The sequence below is a fragment of the Mastomys coucha genome, unplaced genomic scaffold (genome assembly GCF_008632895.1).
Source record: "Mastomys coucha isolate ucsf_1 unplaced genomic scaffold, UCSF_Mcou_1 pScaffold6, whole genome shotgun sequence".
In the NCBI taxonomy this organism is placed as follows: domain Eukaryota; kingdom Metazoa; phylum Chordata; class Mammalia; order Rodentia; family Muridae; genus Mastomys; species Mastomys coucha.
This window is the reverse complement of record NW_022196912.1, coordinates 5,516,127-5,531,923: the sequence shown is the minus strand read 5'-3', so window position 1 is coordinate 5,531,923 and position 15,797 is coordinate 5,516,127. Positions and strand designations below refer to the sequence as shown.

Below are 15,797 nucleotides of genomic sequence, written 5' to 3'. Positions count from 1 at the left end.
TTGAGTCTAGAGTTCTGTGAATGGAGCGTGGTTAGGTGTTGTTTGAGTCTAGAGTTCTGTGAGTGGAGTGTGACAAGGTGTTGTTTGAGTCTAGAGTTCTGAGTGGAGCGTGTCGAGGTGTTGTTTGTGTTGAATTGCTGACAAGACAACCAGGATGTCAAACATGAGCACAACCCCAGCCCTGAGCAGTTTCATTTTCAGATCTCCAGAGTACTTTGTAAATGTACTTATTTTGTTTTTGTTTTTTTTGAGACAGGGTTTCTCTGTGTAGCGTTGGCCATCCTGGAACTCATTCGGTACACCAGGCTGGCCTTTGCTTCCCGGGTGCTGGGATTAAAGTAGTGCACCACCACTGCCCGGCAAAGGAATTTGCTTTCTGTTTTTGTTTTTGTTTTTATTTATTTATTTATTTTTTCTGAGACAGGGTTTCTCTTGGTAACATCCCTGGCTGTTCTGGAAGTCATAGAGAGTCTCCTGCCTCTTCATCCAAAGGGCCACCACACCCATCTCATAAATTATTTTTATTCATCTCTTTGTTTGTTATGTGTATGGGCGAACACCGCGCAATAGATATGCAGGGATTAGGTCTTTCCTTCCACCTGGAAGGTCCAGGTGCTTGACCCCAGAGTACCAAGCTTTAGCTCACAGGTACCTTGATGACCCCATGCATACTTGTTTTGAGACAGTATCTTGCTATTTGGTCTGGGCTGCCCTCAAACTCCTGATCTGAAGTTATCCCCCTGCCTCAGACTTCCAAGTGGCTAGACTGCTGGTGTGCTCCATTGTGCATATGTAGTGTTTGTTCATTCAGCAGTTGGTTGAAAGGTTGGCTTGCTGAGGGAATACAAGTTTGGGCTAATTTGTGATGTTCTCAAACATGCATTACCTCAAATCCTCATCTTTAACATTTAATTTTGTGTATTTGTTGATTGCCTTAGGGACAAAGACACTGCCGAGTGTTGTGCTTAGCAAGATGAATTTTGAGTCTTTTGTGAAAGATCTTCTTCTGGTTCGTCAGTATCGAGTTGAAGTTTATAAGAATAAAGCTGGAAATAAGGCGTCTAAGGAGAACGATTGGTATTTAGCATTTAAGGTAATTTTTTTTTTTTTGGTTTTTCGAGACAGGGTTTCTCTGTGTAGCCCTGGGTGTCCTGGAACTCACTCTGTAGATGAGGCTGGCCTCGAACTCAGAAATCCTCCTGCCTCTGCCTCCCAAGTGCTGGGATTAAAGGCATACACCACCACTGCCCAGCAACATTTAAGGTAATTATCTTCCTTTTGAATGTTTTAGAAAATTAAATCCAGTGCATGTTTTACTATATTAACTAGGTTGTGATAGCAAAATGCTTTGAGAAACTTTGATAACAGTGCTGGGTTTCTAAAAGTAACAGTTTAATCACAATTTAGAAATTCAGTAGTCTTTATAAAATGTTTCTAACACGCTGAACCTTGTTTCACTGTTCCTAAAATACAACAGAAGATGATAACCTGGACATAAATATTATAGTTTTAAAAAGATTGGTTTTATTTATTTATTTGTTTATTTTTAAAGATTTATTTATCTATTTCATGTATGTGAGTCACCATTGCCTTCTTCAGACACTCCAGAAGAGGGCATCAGATCTCATTACAGATGGTTGTGAGCCACCATGTGGTTTCTGGGATTTGAACTCAGGACCTCTGGAAGAACAGTCAGTGCTTTTAACCTCTGAGTCATCTCTCTAGCCTGGTTTTATTTATTTTTTAATTAGAAAATTACTTCTTTTTATGTGTATTAGGTCTGCATGTCTGTCTGTGTACCACTTTCGTGCCTGTTGCTGGAGGAAGGAGTCCAGAGGAGAGGGCCTTGGATCCCTTAGGATTGGAGTTACTTAGACTTGTGAACTTTCTGTGAGCTAGATTCTAGAAGAGCACCCAGTGTTCTTAATCTCTGCGCTGTCTTTCTCCTCTAGTTTTTTGTTTTTAGTTTTTTTTTTTTTGTTGTTGTTTTTTGTTTTTTTTGGAGGCAAGGTCTCACTGTGTCCTCAGTGCAGGATGGCCTAGGATTCTTGGCAGTCCTTGGAGAATGGCTGTCACTTGGGAGGCATAGGCAGGTTGATCTGGACTAGCCTGGTCTATAGATGGAGGGCTACACAGAGAAACCCTGTTTTGAAAGCCAAAGACAAACAACAAAAAACAAAGAAAAATGCCTAACTCAGCTTTCCAAGTTGAGGGATTAAAGGAAGCTATTTTTTCTTTTTTAATTTTCTTAGAACAAGTTCAGTGTGGTGTCACCCGTCATCCTGCCTCCGTTCTCCAGGGCTGAGTGATTACAGAAATGCTCTGCCACACCTGCCTTTGCCTTCTCTATAGCTGAAGTATGTCAGGAACATTTGTGACTGTGCACATTTCTCAGTCCATACCTTTAATGAGCTGTGTAGAGTCACATAAGCCTGAGGGATGCTTTGGTTTTTAAGGTAGCATCTTCCAGCGGCCCAGGCTGGCCTTGATGGGACTCTGTCATTTTACCTCAGTCTCTCCTTGCTGGGAGCCTTGAAAATCAGCTTGGCAGAATAGTTTCTCTGTATGGTCCTGGCTGTCCTGGAACTCATTCTGTGGACCAGGCTGGCCTCAAACCACAGAGATCTGCCTCCCTCTGCCTCCTGAGTGCCACCATTGCCCAGCAGCAGAACGGCTTTTAGGTGTACCTAAGTGTTAGAAAAGCATAGCCAGGCAAGGCGATGTGTGCCTGTAATCCCTGTGCTCAGGAAGCTACAGTAGCATACTGTCATCATTATTATTAGTCTGGCCAAGCTTCAAGGGAAGCCTGTCTCTGGAGAAATCGGCAGCTGCAAAAGGAAGACAGGGTTCTTATAGCACGTGTAATAATAATTGAAAATATACTGACTAGCATGTTTTTGTAAGAAAATACAAAATGGATCATTTGGATAATTATTCATTTGCAGAATTTAAATATGTTCACTCTTTCTTAAAAACTGTTTGTTTTTGCACAGGCTTCTCCCGGCAATCTTTCTCAGTTTGAAGACATCCTGTTTGGTAACAATGACATGGCAGCTTCTGTTGGCATTATGGGTATTAAAATGTCCATGGTTGATGGTCAAAGACAGGTTGGAGTTGGGTATGTAGATTCCATCCAGAGAAAGCTAGGCTTGTGTGAGTTCCCTGATAATGATCAGTTCTCCAATCTCGAGGCTCTTCTGATTCAGATTGGACCAAAGGAATGTGTTTTACCAGGAGGAGAGACTACTGGAGACATGGGGAAACTGAGGCAGGTAAGGGCATTCAGTCTAGGAACATCTTTAATTAAAAATACTCCTTCCCCTGTATTCACTTAAACCTAGGACCTCTCGAATGGTAGGCCAGTGCTCTGCCACTGAGCTGCGGTTCCAGCTGATGGTGATTTTCTTTTATGGGAGAAAAACAATCAGTTTTAATTCTAATTAAAATGATGTATTTTTGTTGTTGTTTGTTTTGATTTTTTTTCTTTTTTTTTTTTTTTGGTTTTTTGAGACAAGTTTTCTCTGTGTAGCCTGACTGTCCTGGAACTCACTCTGTAGACCAGGCTGGCCTCAAACTCAGAAATCCACCTGCCTCTGCCTCCCAGGTGCTGGGATTAAAGGCGTGCGCCACCACCTCTTGGCGGTTTTTTGTTTTTTTTGAGACAGAGTTTCTCTGTATAGCCTTGGCTATCCTTGTAGACCAGGCTAGCCTTGAACTCAGAAATCCACCTGCCTCTGCCTCCCAGGTGCTGAGATTAAAGGTGTGCGCCACCACTGCCCAGCAGAATTTGGCATTCTTAAGTCATCATGACAAGTGTTTGTATAAGCTTTGCTCTACTGGAAGAGATGGCTCAGCAGTTAAAAGCACTGGCTGCTCTTCCAAAAGTCCTGAGTGCAATTCCCTGCAACCATATGGTGGCTCCTCCTGAGTTCTTAGATTTAAAAGTTGTTCCTAAGGACTTGTAACAAAATTTGGTACATACTAGTAGTCTAGGCTGTCATTATTTTATGCACTAGAATGTTAGACATTTCCTTTCCTCATTGATTTCCTCAAAATAATTTGAAATCTTTCCTATAAACAGGTTATCCAGAGAGGAGGGATTCTTATCACAGAAAGAAAGAGAGCCGACTTTTCCACTAAAGACATTTATCAGGATCTCAACCGGTTATTGAAAGGCAAAAAAGGAGACCAGATAAATAGTGCTGTCTTACCAGAGATGGAGAATCAGGTCTGTGGGTTATGGATGTGTGCTTATATCACAATAGTGATGCTTTTAAAAGCTGATTCAGTCACTTTAAAAAGTGCATTTATTTCTTGTGTGTGTGCGCCTGTGCTCATGAATGTGCATGAATGCACACCACAGTGAGCAGGTGGATGTGGGAACAACTTTCAGGAAAGGATTTCTACTCCCACTGTGTGAACCCTGGGGTCATGTTCAGGCTTGGTGGGAGGGGCTTCCGCTGAGCTTCCTCATTGGCCATACTTCTGTCATACTCATTTTGAAATCTAAACCCTGCATCTCTGATACTATTTTATGTACAATAAAGTTTGGAAAAAAATCAAGAAAATAACTAGAAAATTTTAAATACAACCTTATAGCCTTATATTTAGATGTTTACTGTTATTTTAATTTATGTATTTGTTGTAGGGGTAGTATGTTGCCCTTGGTGGATAGAGACATGGGATTCCCCTAGAGGTAGAATAACAGGTGGATGAAAGCCACCTTATGTAGGAATTGAGAAGTGAACTTGGGTTCTCTGGAAGAGTAGTACAGGCTCTTATCTGCTGAGCTGTTTCTCCACCTCATAATCATATTTATGTGGATCATATCTGTAGAGTTTATATGTGGAAGGGGTTTAAAATTACACATGAACTTGATATGCAGGCCTGTAATCTTACCAGTTAGAAATTGAATCAAAAGTTCAAGTTTGTAAATGATGCAAACTTGAGGCTATCCTGAGTGATGAGACCATGTTTCTACAAGGAGGAGGAAAAAAGTTGTCAGTGAAAGAACTTGATTACTGTCACTTATGTAGGGGATGTGGCATAGTCTTGCATGACCCATCTTTGTTGTGCACTAGTTCCAGCAATCTTACATGAATTACTTAACGTTTTTGAGAGAGAATGCTTTGCTAAATAAGTATAAATATGCCTGCAGTGGAAGATTGTTATTGGAGGTTAGCAAGTGATAAAACTTGTGATAAAAGGTATGTTTACCTTTTTTTAAAAAAGATTTATTTATTTCATGTATGTGAATACACTGTTGCTGTCTTCAGACACATCAGATGTCATTATAGATGGTTGTGAGCCACCATGTGGTTACTAGGAATTGAACTCATGACCTCTGGAAGAGTAGTCAGTGGTCTTAACCGCTGAGCCATCTCTACAGCCCCTGCTTTTTTTTTTATTTAAATGAGAATATAAAACAGTGTGGGTAGGAGATGGAGGCAGTCTTAGATATATATTGAGTTGGAGGACATCCTTGGCTAAACGAAACTACCTCCAAAAGGCAAATAAGAACCTGATAAGGATGAATAAAAATCCCAGGGGTTAGAAAATTTCCTTCCTTCCTGGAAATGTAAAGAAGCTGGTAGAGATTTGGTTTTTTATGTATTTGTTTACTTTTATTTTTGAGACAAGGTTTTATGCTATAACTGTGCCTGGCTAGGAGCACACTGTAATCCAGGCTGGCCTTAAACATACAGAGATTTACCTGCCTTCTGAGTGCTGGGATTAAAAGCATGTGCCCTGCTGCTTGTTAGTTAATAATTTCTTAGATATGGTGGCTTACTTCTGTAGTCCAAGCACTTAGGAAGCTGAGGCAGGAGAATTACTAATCAGAGCAAGCCTGGGCCAAGACAGGAGTGTGTGCCCCTGTCTCATAACCAAAACAGAAGGCTGATGTCTGCCTCCCGATGATGTAATCGGAGATGATTTTTGGACAATCTTACATGTTAATTAGTTTGACACAGGTAATTAGAATATAGTTACCATATAGGATAGAAAGTAGGCCTATTAAAATGAACCAGTATGTTTCATTTGAAACAGGGTTCGTGTAGCCCAAGATGGCCTTGAGTTGGCTGTGTAGACTTTGAACTTTTGATCTTGCCTTCATATCCTGAGTCCTGGGTTTATACAGGCTACCATGTCTGGCTCATCAAGTAGATTTTATATCTTGTTACTTTGTGTGTGTGGTTGCTGACATGAGAGTGGAGGCCGGGAAAGCAGCTGTCCTTACTGTGGTTTCCATTGGTTAACTTGTCATCAGCCTTGTGCTCCAGGCAGGACTATAAGACAGACAGTAAAACATCTTGCTGGTTCTCAAGTATAATTTAAATCAGTGCTTATTGTTACTTGATGTCTTGAATTTCTTTCTGTTTTAATTTTCATTTTCTATTAATAATGTAGAATATAGATTACATATTTATTTGAGGCAGGGTTTTTCTGTGTAGCCCTGGCTATCCTGGAATTCACTCTATAGACCAGGTTGCTTCAAACTCAAGAGATCCACTTTGAGATTTTCCTATTGTCTTCATCTGCATCGGGGCAAGGTCCTGGTTCTGACTTCTGACAGTATGGATTAGTTTGTCTTTTTCTGTTTGTTTATGTAAATAAATTATAGGACTATTTTTCTGTCTGTTTTTCCTATTTTGTTTTTGGAGACAGGTTTTCTACTTGTTCATGTATACTATTGAAATAAATATGGTGTGGTTTATTTATAAATGAAAGTAAATACTAATGAACAGTATTTTAGAAGGTATAAAAAGGCCCCAGTGCTGCTTGTGGTGGCACATACCTTTAAGCCCAGTGCTGCTGGTGGTGGCATATACCTTTAAGCCCAGTGCTGCTGGTGGTGGCACATACCTTTAAACCCCGTGCTGCTGGTGGTGGCACATCCTTTTAAGCCCAGTGCTGCTGGTGGTGGCACATACCTTTAAGCCCAGTGCTGCTGGTGGTGGCACATACCTTTAAGCCCCGTACTTGGGAGGCTGTTCTGAGTTGGAGGACAGCCTGGACCACAGAACATGTCTCAGGATAGCCAAGGCTACACAGAGAAGCCCTGTCTCCAAAATCCAAAAAGAAAAAAGAAGTTGTAAAAAGACGTTAACAGACCTGATACATGACCTTTATTTCTTCCAGACCAGAAATTTGGGGCTTAATTATCTAAAGATGAAGGATCAAATTTTGCAACCTAAAAATATTTACTTATTAAAACTATACAAAAAATAATCTATACAAAAAAGATAAAGAGATGAGCATAACATTATGAACTGCATGACAGTTAGTCCATATTCTCCAGAGGATGTTCCAGGCACGATCTTACTCGTGTGTGAGGACACAGAGCAGTCTTTGGTTAGACAGACTCTGTCATCTTGTCCAGCATGAGCCGCTCGATCTTCACCTCTTGGCGGTCTCCTCCTGTGAGTGTACATGTCTGTCAGCATGATCCACTAGCCATGGGAGGTGTTTGATTGGACCTGGGCTCTGGACGTTTCTGGTGACCCTCATCCATTGTGACTGGTCTGTGGAGGTTTCCTGGTGCCTGTTTTCCACATGGCTGGAATCAGATGAGCTCCCATAGCCTCTTGTTCTTTTCACGTCTTGCTGAAGCAGAGTTTTGAAAAGAAAAGGAAAACCCACCACAAATTCTGCTATTTCTCAGGAGAAATCTCTTATAAAAGGCAGTCTTTGCCAGGCAGTGGTGCACACGCCTTTAGTCCCAGCACTTGGGAGGCAGAGGCAGGCGGATTTCTTGAGTTCAAGGCCAGCCTGGTCTACAGAGTGAGTTCCAGGACAGCCAGGGCTACAAAGAGAAACCCTGTCTTTAACCCTCTCCCCAACCCTCCCACCCCCCAAAAAAGACAGTCTTTGCCTGATAGTGATGGCTCATACCTTAAATCCCAGCACTTGGGAGACAGAGGCAGGTGGATCTCTGTGAGTTCAAGGCCAGCCTTGTCTCCATAGTGAGTTCCAGGATAGTCAGGGTTACACAGAGAAACTTTTTCTCAAAAAAAAACCAACAGGCAGTCTCCATGGGAACAGATTCTAGCTCTCCAACATTTGTCAATTTGAGATGTAAACCATTTTCCCTCTGGGTCTCACACTTGTAAGCAACTGGGTTTTTTCCATCTTTTTGAGACAGGGAATGACTGTATATTCTTGTTTGGCCTGGAACTCACACTGTAGTCTAGACTGGCTTGGAATTCACAGATCCCCATGCCTTTGCCTCTCAATTGCTGTAACTAAAGGCTTGTGCCACCTTGCATGGTGGGTTTCACTTTGTTTACACACGTATATGTATATATTAATTATCATGTGAGCATGTGTGTATGGTTGTGAGGGTGCTCCATCATGTGCAGGAGGCCAGGACACTTTGGGGAGCTCTTTTTGCCTGCTGTGGATCTAGGGATCAGTCTCAGATCACAAGCCTTGGGAGCAGGTGCTTCAGCTACTGAGTTGTCCCACCGTCGTGAGAGACAGGCTGCTATGCGTTCCAGGCTGGCAGCGCTCTTGATTTGCCTGTTCTGGTCTTTCACTCACGTACTAGAATTCCAGGCACATGCCTCCATGCCCAGCTTTTGTTCTTTTACTTTTGTTTGCATTTCTAGTATTTAGTCTTATGGTAGAAACTCTTATTTAAATTTTTACTTTTAGGTTGCAGTTTCATCATTGTCTGCAGTAATCAAGTTTTTAGAACTCTTATCAGATGATTCAAATTTTGGACAGTTTGAGCTGGCTACTTTTGACTTCAGCCAGTACATGAAGTTGGACACAGCAGCTGTTAGAGCCCTCAACCTTTTCCAGGTAAAAAGACAACATGGTGGGGCTGGTGAGATGGCTCAGTGGGTAAGAGCACTGACTGCTCTTCCGAAGGTCGTGAGTTCAAATCCTAGCAACCACATGGTGGCTCACAACCACTCATAATGAAATCTGATACCCTCTTCTGTGTACTCATTTATAATAATAAATCTTTAAAAAAAAAAGACAACATGGCTTAAAAATACTGAATAATTAAAATAAGAAAATTCCTTTTGCAAGTAATGACTTAGTTAAGGGATCTGTATTTTATAACATTGTAGCTAGTTGTTTTTAACTATTGTATTTCATTTTTCAAGCCTCAAGTAATGTATGTCGACTTGTCCTAGTTTTTTGGATAATTTTGTGTGATGGTAGCAGTGATTTAAAGTTCTATTTTGAGTTTGGTTAAAAACTTCAGTAACTGGGAACAGGGACTGGGAGGAGACAGGGGAGGGAAACTTTGGTCAGGGTGAGAACAATGGCAGTAGTTACCAAGCAGTGTGGTTGAGGGCAAGGTGGACCTCTGTAAATACAGATAAATGGGTTGAAATTTGGTCTTAGCTTAGAAACATTTTTGTGAACAGTTCTCAGCTTATATTTGGAGAATAATACTCATTCTTTTTGCCCAAAGTGTATTTCGTGGCCTATTAGTCTTTGCTGATGAGTGTGTGTGTGTGTGTGTTTATGTATGTATTTTTGTGTTCTAGGGTTCTGTGGAAGACACCACTGGCTCTCAGTCTCTGGCTGCATTATTGAATAAATGCAAAACTGCTCAAGGACAAAGATTGGTTAACCAGTGGATCAAACAGCCGCTCATGGATAGAAACAGGATAGAAGAGAGGTACGGCTTTTAGTGTGTGCTTTTTCTGCCTTTGAGCAGCTTGTTCTTATTCTGTATGGGAATACCACTTACTCTGATACTCAATTTCACACTCATTTTGTTTTTGTTTTGTATTGTTTTGTTTTGGAGTCCTGGTTGACCCTGAACTCAATATTTAGTTGAGGATGAGAACAAAAAAATTACCAGCCTGGTCTACAGAGTGAGTTCCAGGCCAGCCTGGGCTACACAGGGAAACTCTTGTCTTGAAAAACAGGAAAAAAAAAAAAAAAGAAAAAAAGAGTAAGAAAAGAAAAAAAATTATTCTGTTATGGTGTGTGTGTGGGGGGGGGAGAGGCAGGCAGAAGCATGAGCATGTACAGGTGTTCATTATACATTTGTGGCATCCGTTCTTCCAGCTTCATGTAGGCTCCAGGGGTCAAACTCATCAAATAGGCTTCTCAGCGAGGGGCTTTATCCTCTGAGCTTCTCTCTTGCCTAACTTTGAACTTTTGGTCCTTCTGCCACCACACCCAGTTTATATGGTGCCTGGAGGTTAAAGCAGTATTGGAAACTCTTTCAGGATGTTGTGCTGAGCTCTGTCCCTAGCCCAGTTTCTTTGTTTTTTAAGTTATTTTTATTTATCACTTGTTGGGGAAGCATGGGTAGGGCAGCTTCAGTTTTTTTCTTTCACTGTGGGGGCTGAAGAGATGGCTCAGTGGTTAAAAGCACTGACTGCTCTTCCACAGGTCCTGAGTTCAAATCCCAGCAACCACTGGTGGCTCACAACCATCCGTAATGAGATCTGACACCCTCTTCTGGTGTACCTGAAGACAGCAACAGTGTACTTACATATAATAATAAATAAATCTTTAAAAATTACCCAAAGACTTCAAAATACAAAAGGAAGAAAAAGAATAAGCCTTAAAAAAAAAAAGAATTGTGCTTTTAGATGTATCTGTTTTATGTGTATGAATGTTTTCCTGTGTGTATGTATGTGTACTATAGGTATGTCTGGTGTCTGGAAGTCAGAAGTGCACATCAGATCCTTGGACTGGAGTTAGATGGTTTTGAGCTGCCTCGTTGGTGGTAGGAACCTTGCCTGGTTCTTCTGTAAGAGCAGCCAAGTGCTTTTAACTGCTGATTCAACCTTCCATCCTTCACTGGTTTTAAAGAAATGATAGACTATTATTGGCTTTTGAGACAGGTTCTCACTTTGTAGTCTTGGCTGGAGTGGAGCTTGGCAGGCCTTAAACTCCTTAAAGATGTTCGTTCCTTTGCCTCTAGAGAGCTGGGATCAAAGGTGGATGCCGTGTAGCCTTGTTTTGTTTCTTATCTTTGTTTTGATATTTTTAGTCAGGGTTTCCTTGCTATGGAGATTGGCTGTCCTGGAACTGGCTCTGTAGACCAGGCTGACAGAGAGCCACCTGCATCTGTCTCCAAGTACTGGGATTAAAGGTGTACCCCAAGCCTATCCTTGTTTGTTTGTTTGTTTTTAATAACATTTATCTGTTTATATGTGCCTATGTTGGGAGCACGGCTGGTTTTAGGGCTTTCCCTGAAGCCCTGATATTATGGAAAAGGTACCTAGTTCTTTATCTAAAACCACGAATACTTGGCAAGGCCAGTAATGGCCTGCGGCCGTTGAGGATGCTTCTGCCTTGGATCCTGAGAAACCACTAGGTCTGCTCTAAAGGGCCATCATTCTCAGTCTCATGGCCTCTGTGCACTTGACATATCCTGGGATCGCTTCCTGATGATATAGTCCTTTACAAGGTAGCCTCCTGCTGGTCCTGTCACATTTTTCCCTGAAAGGATGCTGTACTTTTTTGGGGACTGGGGGTTTCAAGACAGGATTTCTCTGTGCAGCCTCAGCCATCCTAGAACTCACTCAGCACAGTAGATTGTGCTGGCCTCAAACTCAGAGATGCTGCCTCTGCCTCCTGAGTGCTGGGATTGAAGGGGTGTGCTGCTGCTGTCTGATGATACTGAACTTTTTTTTTTTAAAGATTTACTTATTTTATGTATATGAATACGCTGTTGCTCCCTTCAGATACACCAGAAAAGGGCATCAGGTCCCATTACAGATGGTTTTAAGTCACCATGTGGTTGCTGGGAATTGAACTCAGGACCTCTTAACCAACCGCTGAGCATCTCTCTAGCCTGATGCTGTATTTTTAATAAGTTGGTTTGATACAAGCCATTAGCTCACACAAGACCTGGTCCCAACTTGCATATCTTTTATGTTCTCATCCCCCATCTTCCCCCCCCCCCCCCCCCCCCCCCCCCCCCCCCCCCCCCCCCCCCCCCCCCGGGGATCCAGCTCAGGTCTGAGTGTATGTATGCATGCACATCACGCATGTGCAGGAGCCTGAGGACATCAGAAGAGGGTGTTCCGTAATGTAACTAGTTAAAAGCACCTGTGACCTGGGAATCAAGACTGCTTTCTTTGGAAAAGTAGCCAGTGCTCCTGACCACTGAGCTATCTCTCCAGCCCCCAAGAGTGTTGGTTTTAAAAAACAAATGCTGGGTTAGTGAAAGATTCAGTGGTTAAAGATGGTGGTTTCCAAGCCTGATGACCTAGTTCATTGAGGGACCCACATGGTAGAAGGAGGAGACTCTTGAACTTTGTCCTGTGATCTCCATATGTGTGCTGTGACACAGTTATAAACCCATGCGCACAGAAGTAAATATAATAATTGTTTAAAAATACAAGATATTTTATGATTAATTTCCAAAGAGCCCTTTGGAACTTTAGGGATTAACTGGCTCTTAAAATTTATCTTGCATTCCAGTTAAATTGTGAATTAATTCCCTATCAAATTTTGTACAGCTGAGGAATTGAATTTAATATGAGTGATAGGTATATTCTGTTAATGCCACTAGAAGCTTTGATATTTTTAAAATTGTGATTTTTTAAAGTGGCATTGTCAAGGAGACAGAAGTCTCTTTTTTTACAGTGCCTGTTATCTAGAGGTGTAAACTGACACTGTAATTACTTCTGAATAGACTTGTGAAACTAGCAATTTGTTAGGCTTTTCAGGATATCTGGGCCAGACTGAAGGAACATTGTGATTTGCTTTGTGCTAGTGTGTTTAGCTTTTTTTTTCTTTGAGCCTGTGTGTTGCATAGCCCAGGTTGACCTCAAACCCACTTTGTTAGGCATGGATAGCCTTAATGACTCCCTATTCTGACTGTCTTCATCTCCCAGGTGCTAGCGTACAAGCATGACTTACTGTGCCTGGCTCTTGTGCTTGAGTTTTGTAGAAGATCGGTCTGTGTCTTTCTCCCTCTCCCCCTCCCCCTCCCCTTCCCCTTCTTTCCCTCTCTTTCTCCCTCTCCTTCTCCCTCTCCCACTCCTCCTCTCCCTCTCTGTCCTGGGATACTTTCTCTGTGTAGCCCTGGCTGTCCTGGAAGTCACTCTGTAAACCAGGCTGGCCTTGAGCTCAGAGCTGCCTTTCCTCCTGAGCACAGGGGTTGCCTGACACTGCTGCTGCTACTCCTCTTCTTTCTCTTCTTCCTCTTCTTCCTCATCCTCCTTTTCTTCTTGAGATTTATTTACTTATTGTATGCATATGACTACACTATAGCTGTCTTAAGACACATCAGGAGAGGGCATTGGATCCCATTACAGATGGTTGTGAGCCACCGTGTGTGGTTGCTGGGGACTGAACTCAGGTCCTCTGGAAGAGCAGTCAGTGTTCTTAACCGCTGAGCCATCTCTCCAGTCCTGCTCTTTCCTTTTTAATGTTAATTTTTTTTTTTAAGCTAACCATGGTGATGCCTACATGTAATGAAAATTCCAGCCTTGAAGAGATTGAGGCAGTCAGGATAGTGACTTGTGTGTATGGTGGCGTGTTGTCATACTCATGTGGAAGTCAGAGGACAACTTGGGGAGTCCGTTCCCTCCTACCATGTGGACCTCCAGGGGATTGAACTCAGGTTGTCAAGCTTGGTGGCAAGTGCCTTCCTGTTGAGCCATCTTATCACTTACTCTTATTTTACTTTATATTTTTTTTCAGGTTAAATTTAGTGGAAGCTTTTGTGGAAGATTCAGAGTTGAGGCAGAGTTTACAGGAGGATTTACTTCGCCGATTTCCAGATCTTAACCGGCTTGCCAAGAAATTTCAGAGACAAGCAGCGAATTTACAAGATTGTTATCGACTGTACCAGGGTGTGAACCAGCTTCCCAGCGTCATCCAGGCTCTGGAGAAATACCAAGGTATCGCTCGGCAGCTTTGTTTTGCTTAACTCCAGCCTTTTTATTTTTCCCTCACCCTATTTTATGTCACTCTTAATTAAACACGCCTAGCAAATGTGCTGTTAGGTGTAGTGCCTCTCTGTGATGGTTACATTTTCTAATAGGTTCGAGTCAGGCATAGAAAATAGTCTAATAAGGAAACAGACCCTGGTGGCTAGCTTTAGGAATGTAATCTAATGATTTAGCAAGGGGAAGGGCAAGACCTTCCAGCACCATGTTTGCCATGTTTCCTGTGTTTGAGACTACTAGAGCCCTTCAGCAGTTCAAGGTCAGCCAAGACTGCACAACATCATGTCTCAGTAAAAGTCTACATACAAAGTCCATGTACTTGTAGAATATTTGTGAGTGACATCGTGTTCTTGACAAAGGTGTGGGCATGGGCACTGTGGAGATTAGTGTGCTTCACGTATATAGATGGAGCGTGTGTGCCTGTGCATACGTGTGCCCAGAGCAACACGTCAGTGCCTCTCACCCAGTCAGACGCTTGCTTTCCTAGTTGGGCTGATGGCAGTGGCATGCACTCTTGGGATCTGCTGCTCCCCCCAGTGTGAGGTTATAGGTAGGTGCAGCCATGTCTTACTCTCTGAGCGCTGCAGATTCCGATGACGTTCCCGTTTGTCCTGAACCAGTGTTCTTAGCCATTGAGTCATCCGTCTTGCTTCCTTGGACTGCATGCAGGTTTCTACAACACCAATTTTAGTTTGTATAGTTATTAAATATCTAACATATAAAGCATTTTAAGTTGGAACTAAACACCAACGACTCTTAGAGCTGTTAAAACATACTCCTTAGGGGCTTGGCGGGTTTAGAGCACTGATTGCTCTTCCAGGGGGCCTGAGTTCAATTCCCTCTTCTGGTGTGTTTGTAGACAGCAACCGTGTACTAACATACATAAGATAAATACATCTTTTAAAAAAAGAGAGAACCCTTCCCTCAAGAGACCACTGTGGGGAAGAGTAGTCTGGAAGCTTCCTGACCACAGCCTTTGCTTGGATGTGTATCCACACACATCTGAGCAGACACACACCACACACACATGGAAAAGATGATACTCACATCTGAGCAGACACACACTATACACACACACACACACACACACACACACACACACGCACACACGCGCGCGCGCGCGCGCAGAAAAGATGATACTTAAGTGTTCTTATTTTCTCAAAGGACCTTTGTAGAAATATTCCTCCTCTCGGTTGGTGAGATGGCTCAGTGGTGCAGGCTCATCACTAAGCCTGGGGCCTTGAGTGATCCTCAGAACCCATGTGGTGGAAGAGCTGACTCCTGCAGGGGTCCTCTGGCTGGCCTTCACACACAGACCATGGCTCATGTACAAAGTAGACAATAAAAACCTGATTTCTCCACTCTGTGACTACGAATTTCTGCTCCTCATGCCTCAGTTTCCCCATCATATAAACGAGTAGCATCTGCTTGTGTTTCCTTTTTATATCATTTTGTCTGGTTTCAACAGGAATTAGGGATGCACCCTGACTACGTCGGCTCTAAGCAGTAAAGCCTCAGCACGTAATGGCTGTTTTGGACTTTTCTGTTTTCATGTATCTCTCACCTTGTACAGTAAGCGCATATCCTTTTGTTTTCTAAAAGGTCACCTAGTACAAATTTAATTACTTACTTTATTATTTACTTATTTACTCACTGATTGTTTGAATGAGATAGTGTCATATGAAGCCCTGAGTGGCCTGGAACTCTATACAAATAAGGCTAGTCCCAGCTCACAAAGATCTTCCTGGCTCTGCCTCTTAAGTGGTTTTAGCAGTGTACAAGTGTGTCCACCTTGTGTGTGTGTGTTTTTTTTTAAATCATCTCTTTCTGTGACTTAGCACATTTAAATGTTCATGTATGCCCTATTCCCTCACCCCCAGATCTGATCTGAGAGGCAGATCTCCAAGTTTG

At 42.4% G+C, this 15,797-nt stretch overlaps 1 protein-coding gene across 1 annotated transcript in view; it reads left to right on the top strand.

Moving 5' to 3' along the window:
* The window catches only part of Msh2 (mutS homolog 2), a 57,243-nt gene that overhangs the window by 4,837 nt on the left and 36,609 nt on the right, over window positions 1-15,797 (top strand). Inside the window, exons 2-7 of the mRNA XM_031355803.1 lie at window positions 939-1,093; window positions 2,994-3,272; window positions 4,082-4,228; window positions 8,656-8,805; window positions 9,507-9,640; window positions 13,639-13,838. Coding sequence (XP_031211663.1) covers window positions 939-1,093; window positions 2,994-3,272; window positions 4,082-4,228; window positions 8,656-8,805; window positions 9,507-9,640; window positions 13,639-13,838 — 1,065 coding nt within the window. The remainder of the gene's footprint in view (window positions 1-938; window positions 1,094-2,993; window positions 3,273-4,081; window positions 4,229-8,655; window positions 8,806-9,506; window positions 9,641-13,638; window positions 13,839-15,797) is intronic.